At 38.9% G+C, this 15,397-nt stretch overlaps 2 protein-coding genes across 8 annotated transcripts in view; one reads left to right on the top strand and one right to left on the bottom strand.

Moving 5' to 3' along the window:
* The window catches only part of RARB (retinoic acid receptor beta), a 321,133-nt gene extending 316,302 nt beyond the window's left edge, over nt 1–4,831 (top strand). For all 5 annotated transcript variants that reach the window (XM_066194334.1, XM_066194325.1, XM_066194353.1 and 2 more), the window contains 2 exons: nt 274–432; nt 3,541–4,831. In XM_066194334.1, the coding sequence (XP_066050431.1) occupies nt 274–432; nt 3,541–3,737 (356 nt within the window). In that variant the 3' untranslated portion in view covers nt 3,738–4,831. The remainder of the gene's footprint in view (nt 1–273; nt 433–3,540) is intronic.
* A 186-nt stretch (nt 4,832–5,017) lies between these two features.
* TOP2B (DNA topoisomerase II beta) overlaps nt 5,018–15,397 on the bottom strand; it is a 59,529-nt gene continuing 49,149 nt past the window's right edge. For 2 of the 3 annotated variants that reach the window (XM_066194300.1, XM_066194313.1), the window contains exons 26-36: nt 15,104–15,259; nt 14,891–14,974; nt 13,768–13,965; nt 13,285–13,429; nt 11,895–12,053; nt 10,887–11,094; nt 10,290–10,372; nt 9,859–9,969; nt 6,591–6,707; nt 5,717–5,814; nt 5,018–5,504 (exon numbers count right to left, since the gene is read on the bottom strand). In XM_066194300.1, the coding sequence (XP_066050397.1) occupies nt 5,343–5,504; nt 5,717–5,814; nt 6,591–6,707; nt 9,859–9,969; nt 10,290–10,372; nt 10,887–11,094; nt 11,895–12,053; nt 13,285–13,429; nt 13,768–13,965; nt 14,891–14,974; nt 15,104–15,259 (1,521 nt within the window). In that variant the 3' untranslated portion in view covers nt 5,018–5,342. The remainder of the gene's footprint in view (nt 5,505–5,716; nt 5,815–6,590; nt 6,708–9,858; nt 9,970–10,289; nt 10,373–10,886; nt 11,095–11,894; nt 12,054–13,284; nt 13,430–13,767; nt 13,966–14,890; nt 14,975–15,103; nt 15,260–15,397) is intronic. The other variant, XM_066194308.1, reaches the window with a different exon arrangement.

Below are 15,397 nucleotides of genomic sequence, written 5' to 3'. Positions count from 1 at the left end.
TTGGAGAGGGAGGAACAAGAGCAAAATGGTAATTCTTGACCACCCACATGACAAACTTTTCCAGTCACCAAGGAAAAAAAAATTAATCCAAGTTTCAGAAAGCTGTGGTTTATCCTCTTCCTATGGAACACTTACTACAGAGTGTGCATTGTTTAGCAAAGAATGAAATTCATGGAGTTCTAATCAAGAACACAGAGGAGATTCTGTGGTTTGGGGTTTATTTTAAAAAATAAATATTTAAATTCATATGAGTGATATAGTACTTTTCTACAGATCGCCAGGACCTTGAAGAACCAATGAAAGTGGATAAGCTTCAGGAACCCTTGCTTGAAGCACTGAAAATTTATATCCGAAAGAGACGACCCAACAAGCCTCATATGTTCCCAAAGATCTTAATGAAAATCACGGATCTTCGTAGCATCAGTGCAAAAGGTACAGTTTCTCCCAGTAACAGTAACAGCAGGAGTGGCAGAGTTGCATTTCAGAGGAACTGGCCTAGACACCTGGGTTGTTGTTTTTTTAACACATCTAAGAAAGGTCCTTGTGGCTTTATTCTTCCCAGCTTTTTTTTACGTAATTCCTGCCTTGAAATTTGGTTTTGCTTTAAACATGCATGGTGCTCCATTCTCCATGCAACTGATAGTGAAAAAGATGTTGTAGGTGCAAGTGGCTTAGCAAATCATTAGCGTGAAGTCTTTGTTAGTCATTTTAGGACAAGATAAAACGTTTGTTAATGTTTACAAGGGGGTTCAGATAAACATGTGCTTTGTATCACCAATGGCTTCTAAAAACCAGTCTGGTTACAGACTGCAGAAAACACTTGTGCAACCAAAATTCCCCTAAACTGTTGTTTGAGGTACTGGAGATTTAAAACTGATATGATCTAGCATTTTGGAGATTCAGCCCCTCTAATCCAAACTAACCATACCTAGACATGGATCAGTTTTAACATTTTATTTTATCCAGTCTCGTATGTGCTGGGTTGATCCTGTGCAATTCGTAGTCTAAGCACTGTCACACATTTTCCAAAGTGCAAGTTTAGCTGAATGCTTTCATTTGATCAGAGCAGGTTCCCCGATGTCCCAAGTCTGAAAATAGAGAGTCTAAAGTGCAACAATTCTTAGTCTTACTGTGGCTGATGCAGTTTCACCTTCTTGCTCTGCTTACTCAGCAACAGATTTGCTACCCCTGATAGATAAGCAGACACACGAGCTTGTGTGTACGGGTACCTGTGTAGGTTGGATCTGTGCTTTTGGGAAGATTCCTGATTTTATTTGGCATGGTTTGGGGGAAGGCTCAGGGAAAAAAACAAAACAAAACCAACAAAACAGTAGTTAATTCACTCAATTAAATACACTTGCCTTAAATTTAAACTTTAACTGCCCCACTTCAAACAATATAAATCCAAGTTAAAAGATTAAGTTATGGCTATCTTTGTAAAAAGAAGTGAGCAATTTAATTGGATTGATTAGAACCAAAAAAAGTAACTTGGAAGGGAAACACCAGAGCTGGAAGCAAAAGAATCCTAAAATGGAACCACTTACCAGGTTATCTAAAGCTTGCAGTTTACCCTCAGGTAAAACAAGCTCCATCCAACTGAATCTACAAAATAAACTTAGAGCAGTATTGAGCTATAAAAGCATTTAGGGGAGCCCTTTTGTTCCACTGTTTGTACTTGTGGGAAATCCATTTCCACTTCCCTCCTCCTTTACCAGAGCCTTCGTGCTCCTCAAGAACACAACTCCTTATATTCAGTTCACAAGAAAGGCTTCTGTTCATTCTGACATAAGTATTTAACTTCAATTATATCATTAACGTTTTATAGTACAACTAAATCATACCAAAGGATGGTGATGTCCTGGAGGGGTGGGGATGTCTTGAGTTTCATTTGAAAAGATGTACATTAGACGATAATGACTTTGGATGATACCTGATCTCTGAAAGCAAACACCAAAGCAAGCGTGAATCTGAAACACTGAGAGTGTCTCCTTTGGCATTAGAGGCTATTGAAATAAAGGGTGAAGTGTTTGTGGGACTGAAGCAAGAAAGTTCTGAGTTTTTCTCATCTTCTGAGTTCTCTTAACCCCTGATTAATTTTGAAGTTTGCAAAACCTGAAAATTTTCTTTGGTTCTGCACTGATCACACATCTGGGAAACAGGTGTTAAACATGGCCAAACTGAGTTCATCAGCACAGTTCTGACAATAGTTGGCTTTCAGAGAAGCTCTCAGAATCAATATCTCTCCTATTACAGTTGTTTAAGAGACTTTTAAAACAGCATTCACTTGGAAAGTCAATCATTGCCTTTGTAGATGATTTTTTTGATGCTCCTCATGTAAGGCATAAACACTTAAATGCTCCCTTCCAGCCTAGAGTGAGTAGTGCTCTCTCCAGCATGTCCACTGCAGCAGCATGGATAAACAGTAATTTCCAAAGTGTCACTGTTCTGGAATGGTTCTTCAATAACCAAACTATTTTCTCTGTAACTGGGATTTTGTTTGGTTCTTCTTTTTGTTTAAAAAACACAGGTTCCTCTTCCATTGGACCCCAATTTTAAGATGATCAGGAGTCCTGAACAACAGGATTGCTGAGGTTTATGGCTATGAATTGCTTGATGCACAGTTCCCTCAGCACTGCCTGCCCAGTGTCTGGCAGGGCCTTGGCTGCTGTGTCCATGCTGTGCTCTGTCCCTGCCTGCTGATCACACCCCAAGACTTTGTGCTGGGCTTTTTTTTCCTCCCTAAACCGGTTGTTGTTTGCTCCCAGTCTGAGTGGTCAGGATCGATGGAGTAGTTTTGTTTAATTCTGCATGCAGAAAGTGCTTGCTTTCAGTGATCACCTGCAGAGCTCCCTCTGCAGACAAATGCCCGGTGCGCCTGACAAGCCCAACACAAACAGCTAAGGCAGAGCTGAGCAGTGCTCAGGGCTCCTGCACACTTTGGTGGTTCTTTAGCACAGGACAAGATGACTGAAGAATAGAGGAGGCAGCTTTTCCCCCACAAAAAGTACCCCTTTGCCTGAAAATGTTCCTTCAGAAAGTAATTAATGTGTGTTAAATTCTACATCTTATTTCATAGTTTTCTCTATGGGAAGGAAAGGTTTTGACTTAGATCACTGCAGTTCTCTTGCAGGATTCACCTCACCTGTTTAACAGAGACAGAATTTTTGTCATTGTTTGCAGATCCAGTACAGAATAAAGACTAAATGTCATTCCAGTTATAAAGACATCTACGTGATCACAGCCTAATTTAATTTTTCAGTATAGTTTTATGCCGTTTTGGGTCCTTTAAAAATATGCAGGTCATCCAATTTACCTGTATTGAAATATCAGTTGCTGTCATTTGTTAAGGAGCACTCACCTAACTCCTTCTTCTTGAATTGCACGAAGCAGTTCACTCACACACATTTGTGTGCAAGAAGTCTAGAAGGAGACACCAAATCTATTAACAAAATACACACTGAAATTCCTTCTGTAATGCTGACAGAAAGGAAATTGTATAAATCATGCTCATGGGAAGGATTTTGTGTTTTCTTTTTAAAGGTGCAGAACGTGTCATTACATTGAAAATGGAAATTCCTGGATCCATGCCACCTCTTATTCAGGAAATGTTGGAGAACTCTGAAGGACATGAACCACTGACACCAACCTCAAATGGAAATACTGCAGAACACAGTCCCAGTATCTCACCTAGTTCAGTGGATAACAGCAGTGTCAGTCAATCCCCTATGGTGGAATAAGACATTTTCCAGCTACTTCAGACATTCCTAATACCTTATGTACAGGGATGAAAAGCAAGAGAAACATTTTTACTGCTGCTTAGTTTCTGGACTTAATGTATATCTATATATGTATATATATATAGATAAACTCAACAAGGACCAAGAAATTTTCATATGTATCGATATATACTCCTTGCTGTTTAAACTCTTTAAACTAGAAAATGCAAACTTTTGAAACTCTAAATCAGCCATTTCATGAAAAAAAAAATAGTTAAGCTTCTGTTTTCTTCTCTGAACACTCAATATTGCATGGTGACAAGACAGATCTCAGTCTTCAAATTCTGGTTGCATTTCTGATGACTTTGTACATACAAATGTATGGCTGTACTCTCCATACTGGATGTTTGGTGCTTTCCTTTTGTCTCTAAAACTTAAACGATCAAGATACCAACCACAGGACATGGACTACTGTGCACATCCAGAGAAGGAAGCTGAAAGGACCGTCTGATTTAGTTGAAATACAAAAACTTGTCCTTGCTGCCCTCAGTTTGCATCTCCTTCCCTGTACAAAGTATACAAAATGTCACTGCCCCAGCAGAAAAGGTATCGGTATCAGCATTAACTGCCAGATCAGTTATTCAGATGTCATTTGTTCCACTGTTAATGTCACTTTAAAGTTTAAAGAAGTGGTTTCTTAGCTGGCTGGTGACCTAGCTCCACAATTACCTGCTCCATTTCGACAGCAATGCTATAGCCACCAAGGCAGAAACACTTTTCAGTGTTACCATGTTTTTGTTTACTTGTTCACAAGCCATTAGGGAAACTTCATGGGATGATAACCAGCAGACTCACTCACAGCTTTTGAATCGCTGAGTCCGGGGTATTTCCTTAAGAATCAACTGCCAGGAATCAGCTGGGCTTTCCAGCCTTCCAGGTGCTAGGGAAGTACAGCTAGGACTTCCAGAAACACAAGGAGAGAATCTGCCTTCTTGGCCTTGTTAAATCACCATGAAGCAGAGTGGAAACTGTGGTAGAATGGTTAACAGATTTAAAGTGTCAGTTTCTTAGGTTTCATTTAAAGCACTAGTGGAATTTTTTTTTTTTATATATATTCTAGCAAGTCTGTGATGTACTTTCACTGGCTCTGTTTGTACATTGAGATTGTTTAACAATGCTTTCTATGTTCATATACTGTTTACCTTTTTCCATGGAGTCTCCTGGCAAAGAATAAAATATATTTATTTTAAAAATTGTGTAGAAGTAGTCCCTCTAGCCCACATTTTACACACACACACAGAGTAGTTTTCCATTTTTTAATGTTTAAACTTCATTTCAAAAAGCAGGTTTGCTGTTTGCAACCATGACAATTAAAATGTGCTTTAGCACAGCTGTCTAGAACATCTCTACAAGCCAGTCAGACAAATACATGACATTTCAATGAGTAAAAAAGAGCATAAAACTGTAGGTGTAAGAACAAAATGTTAAAATGCCTACACACAATAATAAAAACCATCAATTACATTATCACATAAAATAAGTCAAATGTACAAAAGTTTGCGACAGAGGGGACAAAAGGACAACACAAGATACTTGTTGGAAAACATTTTTGTGCTCTTTGGGCACTTAATTAAACATATCAAAATCATCATCTTCATCAGACTCTGCAAAATATTTCACTTCTTTTCTAGCCCGGCCTGTCCGTGGCTTCGGGGCAGTTTCGGAGGCAAAGCCTGACTGGAAGATTTCCACATCAGAATCCTGGTCAAAAGAGGCCTTCTTGGATTTCTTTAGAGGAGAAAAGACAAATCAGTTGTGATGCTTTGTACATTTTCCGTTTTAATATTCAGAATTGAAAAATAACCTCTCTAGCATCCGATTGCTAATGACACCTCAGCCTCCATGACCATATTAGCAACTTATAACAAGAAGTTAACTTTTCTGTAAAGTAATCCATGAAGTTGTTTTTACAAGGAGAAGAGAGCATAGAGGGAACTGACCTTGCTTGGTGTGGACTTGGGTGTTTTCTTCCCAGGGTTGTATTCACCTTCATTTTCTGAACCAGATGCTTTCCTTTTCTTTGCCCCTCTGCCTTTTCCTAGGTCAGAGATTATGAGTTAACTTTGTTGATTTTTGGGTTTTTTTAATAAACTCCAGACTTCATCAAAACACCCCACTGAAGTTACTTAGTTACTTTAGCATGTCTATATGTTAAGTTCAAACCCAGTTTACTACTCAAGCTTCTTCACAACAGCAGTATTTTTTATTTTATTCGGTTTTAAATCTTTTTTACTTCTTCCACAGTCACCATTCACTCTGACAGCTCAAGCTGTCAGTTCAAGACAGGGAAAAACTTCATGAAATCAGATAACTTCTACACTGCTGAAGAACTACAAGTCCTTGGTCACCTCCTGCACCAATTACACAGGATTAATTCACCATTACTATTTAGTAAATTTAATTTTAACCTCAACCATCAACACTGGTGCATCCTTCACAGACTCATCCAATTACACTGCTCGCTCTGCTGTGTTGTGAGGACTCAGACAAGTGGGATACCAAAAAATGGACTTAAAAACCCAGAAGGTGCTACTTAATACAATTACTACCACAATTTTAATGGCTTGGAAAGAGTTGAGATCAAAAAATGAGTAGTATCCAGCAGAATGGAAGAGGCTGTGTGGAGGGGTGCAGCATTCCCAACAGCGAAGGTCAGAAAAAAAGTCCACACATTGTTTGCCAAGAGGTCAATACACTGTATTTGTCCCAGGAAAGGCTGAATGATCTACCAGTGATCAATGTACTCATAACTCAGCTTGGTTCTTACAATAAATGTGAGCCCTGTGCTCCAGAGAGCCCAGGTGTGATTCCTACCTTTGGGTGCTGCCGTCTTCTTTGGAATGCCGAATTCTGAATCGGAATCAGAGTTCACAGTTTCCACCTTCTTGGCCTTGGGAGCTCTTTTAGGCTTAGGGGGCGCATCTAGTTTTGCTGTTGGAAGTTAAAAGATACCAAATAAATCCACATATTGGTTGGACATATTTAATTGCATTAGATACTCCAATTATAGCACAAATGGCAGACATTAAAACAAGACGAGAGATTTCTGCACCTGGGGAAAACAGCCTTCAGCTTTTATGCTAGAATTGTGTGGAATAAACAGGAGGTTTCCTGTGCCCTGCTCTGAGAAGGATTGGTGCACTCACTAAATTCCAGTGTTCTTGGCTGAATACTGTTTCATCTTTTTGAGTACAAAACAGGTTACTAGTAGCTAAAGCAGCAACAGAAGTCCTCCAGGTTGGTTACTTTGACCATGTCTGGATACATTACAGTGTTTACAAATCTAGCTGCTTGTGACATTTTTGCCTCCAGGGTGGTATGACTGCAGGACAGCTTTCCTCAGGATTACTGCACGAGTTTGGGAGGCTGTACCTCTGTCTCTGTGACCTTCCTTTCTGTCAGTCTCAGGGAAAAGGAACTTCAGAAAATGCAGAAAGGAAAGGAGAGGAAGGGAACATCCTGCATTTCCTGGAGAATTTCAATTAGTGCTACACAGCTAATCTGGCTGTCTTTAAAAGATGATCATTGGAATGTTCCCACAGTGGGTGTCAACGGATAGAATCATGGAACCTTTTAGATCATCAGATCATGTGTTCTACACACTTGCAGCTGAGTGAGTCTTGCAGGAACCTCAGATACACACCTGACCTACCCTCTATCAGCCACAGATGCCTCAGACACACGTTCAAACACTCCAGATACCAGGAATGTGGATGTTTGTGAGAACTGGAATTTCATTTATGGGATCACAAGGGGAACGTGTTTGGAGAACAAGAGAGTGTCTTCACAAGCGTTTTGGTTGTGATGTCTTGAACTGCAGGAAGAGAGGTACGACACACTGCCCCAGACACTGGATTTGTTCTTCCCTGGGAACAGAGCCTGGTATCACTGCGTAACTCCTGTGAAGTCTGTCCAAGGGACAGGAAACCTCTTAGCTGTTATCTGGTGGCTAAAGGAATAGCGTCCAGAACACTGACTTCCCTCTGTACTAAATATAGGGGGATTCTCATCTGCCAGTTTAATTTACACCCCTAATGGGTGCAAAGTGTGAAGGATCTCTTGACAGCAGCTTGATGGCAAATCAGCTCAGCCCAGCTCTCCACTAGGTAGCATGACGGGAAAAAGTAAGCGGCACAACCAATGTACACTGGCTCTCAAGAAGCCCGAGTTGTTGGCAGGAAGTCTAGGTATGGTATCAGTCCCACAGGTGATGTAAAGAGTACATCTCACTGCTGGAATCTTAAGGCTGTTCAAGCTGAGCAGTTGCTTATCAAGAGTAAGCCTGCTTTTCAAATTTCCCTTAGGCTTTACTATAAAGCCCTAAAACCACAGACAGCTCAAATAGTCATGGAAAAGTTCAGCTGTCTCTTGATCCTCTGTAGTGAACAGCAGAGGTCAAGAGATTTCATCCCAAATTGATTGGAGCCTGAAGTCACAAAAAATCTGGAACAATCGGTTCAGCCACACAGAATAAGCACTCCCAGTGTGAGGGTGAGTAGGTGGAATATTACATTACTAGAAAATGGGTTCTGAGAAGGCTGCTGCCAAGTCCATGAGGATGGACTTAGAATCAAAGAGACTACAAAACGGGTACCCAGATGACCAATGAACTAAACCTGCTGGGTTATCACTGGACTGCCCACTTGTGATCATCAAAGTGGGGTCACGTCTGATCTGGGCACAAAAGAAGGGAAGAGACGAAAACTGGTGAAAGCAACCTGTCATGTTGCCATGCAACGAGAAGGAGAGTGCCCCTAAAGCTACTCTGAAGGCAAAGATATAACTCTGAGTTGAAGTCTTGCTTGAGAGGCTGTTTATATCTATTTTGTGTATGTACAGGTTAATCAGAAACTCAGAAACAGATAACAGCTGTATTTTAGGGTTTCAAGTTAGACTAAAGACAACTCACCACACTCAGGCCCTCAAAAAACAGAGGGAGAACAATTGAATGTTAAATTGCATCCATGCCTGGCTACTGCATACAGAGTTCTCTCCTGCATTTGCTGCAGTACACAGAAATGCAATACAAAAACCTACTCTATTAGAGATCATCTATTTCTGTATACAATCTTTATTTACTGCACTACAGAACTCTACCAACAACTGGAAGTGCTTGAGAAGTATTAAGGCATTCACTGATTTGAACTGTTAACATATTAGAGTGGACACAATGCATCAAGAAATAGATTAGAAATAGGTAGGCAATGAGGGAAAGTGTGAAAAGATGCTGCAGGTCACTGGTGCCTAATACAGGAAACAAGATTTTTTTTTTCCTAATTTTTAACAGAGTAAGTTAACTACTGTAACTGGTTGCTTTCTTGTCAATCTCCTTGAGGTACCTTTTTTTTTACAGAAGAATTAGTATATTAAGTTTAGCTGCAAGTTGATCAAAAGAAGTTTTAAAAACAAAGGCCACAGTATCACGGGGAAAAAATGCTGCAGGGTGACAGTTCTAAAAGCTGACTAATAACTGAAAGAATTTATACTTCTGAAATCTGAGGAGAGTCTGTTTCAAGAGGAAAAAGTGATAACTTATGCTGGTTTTGGCTGGGACAGAGTATGTTTTCTTCATTGGAGGTAGTATGAGACTGTGTTTTATATTTGGGCTGGAGAAGACCTTGATAACACAGGGATATTTTGTTGCTGCTGACAGAGTCAAGGCCTTTTCTGCTTCTCACACCATCACACCAGCAAGGGGCTGGGGGTGCACAAGGAGTTGTGAGGGGACAGTCTAGACAGCTGTCTCCCAGTGACCCAAGGGATATTCCATATCTCCTGGTGTCATGCTCCAACTTACTTATCCCCTGAAGCTGAAAACCTGCCATTAGTTAAACTAATTGAAGGCTGAACACCACCTCCAGACCTGGAAGATATCAAGTTCTTATGCTACAAAGTAGCCAGCGAAAAGAAACAAATTAATATTATTAAGGATCTGGAGAATGTTCATATCCTATTGCTGAGTCTCAGGGAGTTCAAAATAAATGAAAGCAGTTCCCACTCTGAAGACTGAAGAGACAATGCAAAGGTGAAGATGATAACTTCCAAATAAAAGGATTGGCTTCCAGGCCAGTTCTATACATACCCTTTTTAGCCGCTACTGTTTTACTTGGAATTTTCTCTGTTTGTTTTGGGGCAAAAGATGATGAGAAAACAGGAGCAGAATCCTCATCATCACTGTCCAATTTTGTTGTATCTACAATCACAGAGGAAGTTTAGAAAAAGATCCATTCACAGCATATATTAATTACATCAATATTAATTACAGTAAAAATTAATCTCAAGTAAGTGTTTGTGATGCTACAGCTATGGATGTACTGTGGTGACTTCCTTACCTATGATGCAAGCTTTGTTCCTCTAAAGATCAGAACTTCTTTCACTTTTCCCCTTTACAAAGGGGGAGGATGTGGACACCCTTCTCCTGTAACTACTGTGTGAAGTTTGTGTGTACCACTCCCCAAAATACCCCATTAATAGTTGCTATAAAATTAAACTGAACTGTGAAAACAAACTCACCATCATCTGTCTTCTGAGAGTAAGATGGAAAAGAGAAGATGTTCCCAAAATCTTGATTTTTCTTGGCTTGAGATGTTTTTCTACTTAAAAGCAAAAAAAAGGGAATTATATGAGTTACATTAAGCACATATTGAAGTATGTGGACATCATAATATCCATGTAAAATTTAAATCCTGTTTTAACATTTCCAGCATTTTTGTATCAGCTTGCAGCAGTCAAACCCCTAAAACTGACATCCAGTCCAGAACTCCAGGCATTTAAAATTAACAGAATTACAATTTTTTCAATAGTTCTCTATACCAGACTGGTACGAGACAGAAAACAAAGAATCTTTAAAAATGTCATTTAACAGACAATATTACAGATAGTGTATCATAGCTATTTTTATATATTCTTTTAAATCATGAGTCTTTTAAATCATGACCCCTGCTTAGGTCAGTTGCAAGGCTGAGATAACATACACTTGAATTCCTCCACATTTTAATTTTCATGGGGCATGTACAGCAATTAACAGGCTGATGTTTCTCCATTTTGTTCAGAGACTTCTGCATTGAAAAAGTTATTAATAAAGAAATCCTGCTGAGTTATAGTACTTACTCTGGAGATGGCTTTGATTTGGCTGGGGAGAAGTCATACTCATCTTTTTCTAAACTATCTGAGGGAACAAACTCATCCTCTCTGTCATTTGTAACTGGAGAGGCTTTTACTTTGAGCTCATCCAAGTCGTTGTTGTTGTTGGCATCATCATCATCGTCGGCATCGTCTTCTTCTTCTGAGAAGTCAAAAGTGTACTTGGGCCTCTCAGCTGAGAAAATCACACATGAACACAATTCAGGACAGTTGTTTATGTTATATAATACGGATACATACACAAATCAAAGTGGAAGTCAGTGAACAATCCCTGCCTCAGAGTACACAAGATGAAAGAGTGGTGGATAACAAATTTGTTTCAGCCTGGAAGAATAAAGGGCTGAAAAGAATGAAGAATAATTTAGATATTAGCAAATATCCAACATCTCAGGTGGCTTGCTCAGACACCTTCAGCTAAGGGCATTATGGAGACATTGTGCATCAGTACTTTTAAGGAATGAGAATCCTTCACTTACAATTGAAGTTTTCTTGAATCCACCATTTGAACATTCTTCCTAATTTTCTTTGAGAAAAAAAATTTGTGAGGGTTTTTTAAACCATCAAATACTTATACATTTTCCAAAGTTTCAACCTTGGTTTTCATGGAGTGTTCAGAATTTTTTGATTATTTTTTACTTGCCTTTTAGGCCTTATTTGGCAGTATAATTGTATTAGAGTAATTTACTTGTTTGTAAGAATATTGTCTTGTCTGTTTGTTGTATAATTCACTCGTTTTGTGAGTAATTTCTATTCTAGAGTTTAGAATAGGGGACAAGATTTCTGATTCAAGTTACAAAATCTTTCATAACAAATTCCTGATCTTGGCATTCATAGTATTCTTCACACAGTGCAGAAAATATAATGGAAGCTATCTGTAGGAAATAAAGTCCCAAAGGAAGGCTATGGTCAAAGGAAAACATGGGTTTGTAGTTGAAACTTTCAGTAACAATACACCATTCACAAAATCTTGGGTACCTGCAGCTCTCCTAAGCAGAGAGTCTCTTGGAATAATCACAGGCTCATTTTCTTCTAAATCACTTTCAGACTTGGATTCATCATCTGACCATGGGTTTCGTTTCTTCACTTTTTTTGCACTGGATTTTGTTGATGATGGTGTCCTTCTTACCCTGGCACCTGCCAAAAGTAAATGCACTTACTACGGTCAGGCTAAAAAATATTTTCATCTTTTCTAATTGTTTACAAATCCAGCATAAATTTTCATCTCAAGAAGTTCTCCTTTAAACACTGTAAATTTTCTTCTCCTCCCTGAAGGAAGATTTTAACATGAAATTATTTCACACAGAACCTGACTGGCTGCTGCCACAGAAATTTGTTTTATGACTGAAAAACATAAAGTCTCTAATTTTATCTCCTTTGCCATCGAACTTGTGTTTCTTTAAAGGCTGTTAGAGTTTTCCAGGAAAAGAACTTGCCGTTTTCCATTATTCAGGGAACATGATCAGAAACAGTGACTGGAGAAATACAAAAAACATGGCAAGCAGAGGGTATCCCATTACGGGGGGGGTAAAAATGTGGTCAGTCAATTGCAGGGCAAACTCAGGTCAAGCTGGGCTAATTTGCCCTGGCTCAACACTGGCTGTGGAAGATTTGAGCTGCACTTAGACAAGTCAGTCATAACTGTACTCAGTGGATCTATTTAGGCTGGATAAGCCCCTGAATAATTAAAACCAGATCTTATCTCAGAACAATTATTTGTGCAACCACTTTTTTTTTTCCCTTTTCTCTGAAAAAATAAACACCCTCATACTTATACCTTCTCTTCTGTCCCCAGCATTCTTTTTTTGTGGCTGCCTCCCTGTTACTGTGTATTTCTCAAACAGCAATAATAAATTCCCACTAGCAGAGGAAATGGGGAAGTGAACATTGGTCGTCTGCCATGCCACAGCACCCATAACTTTCTGAAAGTCAGAATGACTGAATATGTCAATAGAAAAATACATCTATTTAATCAACTTCTACAATCTTATACCATTACTCAGACTGAGGGGCTGAAGGTGACTGCCCTGTCCATCAATATCAAAGAGCACACAAACTAGACATTTTGGTTTGCAAAGAATTAGCCTCATTATATAAAAATAATCTATTTTTCTATACACAAATTTGAAGATTTAGACCCCCCTCCCCAAAAATTCAAATGTAGAAAATGTTAAGATCCATCACCCCAAGGAAAGTAGCTTACAGAAAGCAATTTCCGCAGAGTACTTTCAAGTATCTCATTTTAGGGAAGAAAACCATGAAATAGTGATTATTGTGCTGTATTTCCCTTCTCATGCTGTGTTAAAAATGCATTTCATGCCCAGTAAATACACAACAAAAGTTAACTGTGGCTGTGCCAGGGTCTTACCAGGCTCCTTCTTCTCTCTCTTGGGTTTAGGGGTTTTAGCTGCTGCAGCTGATGCATTCAGTGAGTCATCCCCACCACCCTCAGCTGGCACACCACCAAACTCTTCATCAAATTCCATTTTTATTGCTAGAGAATCAGTTTCACCCTAAAATTACAAAACAAAATAATCTGCACCTTTATATTTCAAGATTGAACTGGAATTGTTTTGCAGATGACAATAAATGAATGTAGACCAGTACACTGACGTTTGTTGAATAGTCTTGGAAAGAAGTTATCTCAACAAAAACACCTGAACAATAAGCAGTCCAAAGAGGTTTGCAAATGTAAAAGAAATCCAGTACAAATTTCTTATGCATTAGGTCAGTAAAACAGCACATGTACAGCACCAGGGACTATCTGGAGATTTGGATTTATGCTACCTGAGTAGAAAAATATACCAGTTAAATAATAAATAATTTAACTGTAGCAGTCATTCTGGTTTACCTTTTTCTTTTTCAGCAATTTCCTGCTGGCATCAGCTTTCATAGCAGATGTAATCTGTGGAACTATTCTTCTGCCAAATGGTGATGGCATGGTCTCTTCCAGCTGGAGTTTCTTCATTTTGGGTTTACCAACTTTGCCTTTTATTGGTTTGCCAACCATGCCAGCCAGAACATCTTCTCTCTCCTGTGCTTCTACTTTCTAACAAACAAGGGGAGGCAGGAGGGGGGAAAAGACATTATTTTTTTAATGAGGACAAAGTGGAACATGATGATTATTTAAGATTCAGCTCCTCTTTACTTGGAGCATAAGGCTCCCCTTAATTCTCTCTTGAATTGGAACACAATTTTCAGTTCTGGAACAGTGACCACTTAATCCTGGTAAATTCATTACCCTGTAGAGTTAAAAGCTACACTTTTATTCAAGGATAAACACAAACTTTTGGACACTGTTAGACTGAAAAATCTTTCTTCTATCACATTTCTATTTCGCAAGTATGCATCTGGTAGTGTTGTAAATTGCCATTATTTCAGCATTTAACTTAAACATTTAATTTGGAAGTGTATCACTTCAAAAGACTGCAGCAGCCCTTTTCAGACAACACGGAGAACTGAGGTTCAGCAGGTTATTCACCAAAGGGACTCGATCTTTTCTCCAGAATTACTGATGAGGCAAACTAAGGGCCCTCATATAGTATTTATAGTCTACACACTTCATTCCTGAATTTACAGTTTTGAATTTGGTAATACTTACTGCCTCATAAAAAATTAGATCATGTAGAATAATTATTGTGTTTATTACCATCACCAGTTACTACTCAAAGGTTTTTGGGTCATCTGAAAACTAACTTTCTCCTGGTTATTTTTCTTTTAACATCACTGACTTGGAAAAAATATTAAACGGGATAGCTGCAAGAAACAATCCCTGAGAAACACTACCAGGAACACAGATATCCAATATTGATTTCCCAGTTACCATAATACTGTGAAACGTATCCACTTTTGATTCAAAATGTAGTATTTAAAAAATTATTTTTCTTAAATTTTAATAATTTTTATTAGTGAGTGTTTTTAATTAAATTACTGTGAATTTCATGTTTTAGAAATATATATAAAGTAAAACATACTTCAAGTTCTTCAACAAAGGCTGCCAGATCTTCTTTCCAGAGGTCTGAAGGAGATTTCCTTTTAAGATCATTCAGTTCTCTCTCCTAAAATATGAAAGTAGTATAGGGAATGTAAGTACAACTAAAACAAATGCCACTGAAGACTGAACATTCCCAACAGGCACATCAGCAAATACTGTGTCATTTCAGAACAAGCCTTCCATGTGCACCAACCTTGGAATCTCTCTGCTTAATCAACTCTTCCACCTTCTCTTTTGTGAGTGACCACAGGGACATGTTCAAAATGTAGTTGAAGTCAGGGCCAGAGGTTGCACCAGAAGCAGAGGAAGCATCATCATTTGCATTCTGAGAGTCCTCCTCTTCTGCTGCCTGAGGTGAAACATTCACAATCACAAGTATTAGTGATCTTGGCTCTGTGCATGAACTTTAACACTGCTCCAATGCACCATCACAGAGCAGCAAGGTGTGCCCTCACAGATTCAATAACCTCAACATTTTCTGGACCTT

Source organism: Chamaea fasciata, unplaced genomic scaffold (genome assembly GCF_029207755.1).
Source record: "Chamaea fasciata isolate MVZ Bird 193981 ecotype frontalis unplaced genomic scaffold, bChaFas1.0.hap1 SCAF_1, whole genome shotgun sequence".
Taxonomy (NCBI): domain Eukaryota; kingdom Metazoa; phylum Chordata; class Aves; order Passeriformes; family Sylviidae; genus Chamaea; species Chamaea fasciata.
This window is presented reverse-complemented; position numbering and strand designations above follow the sequence as displayed.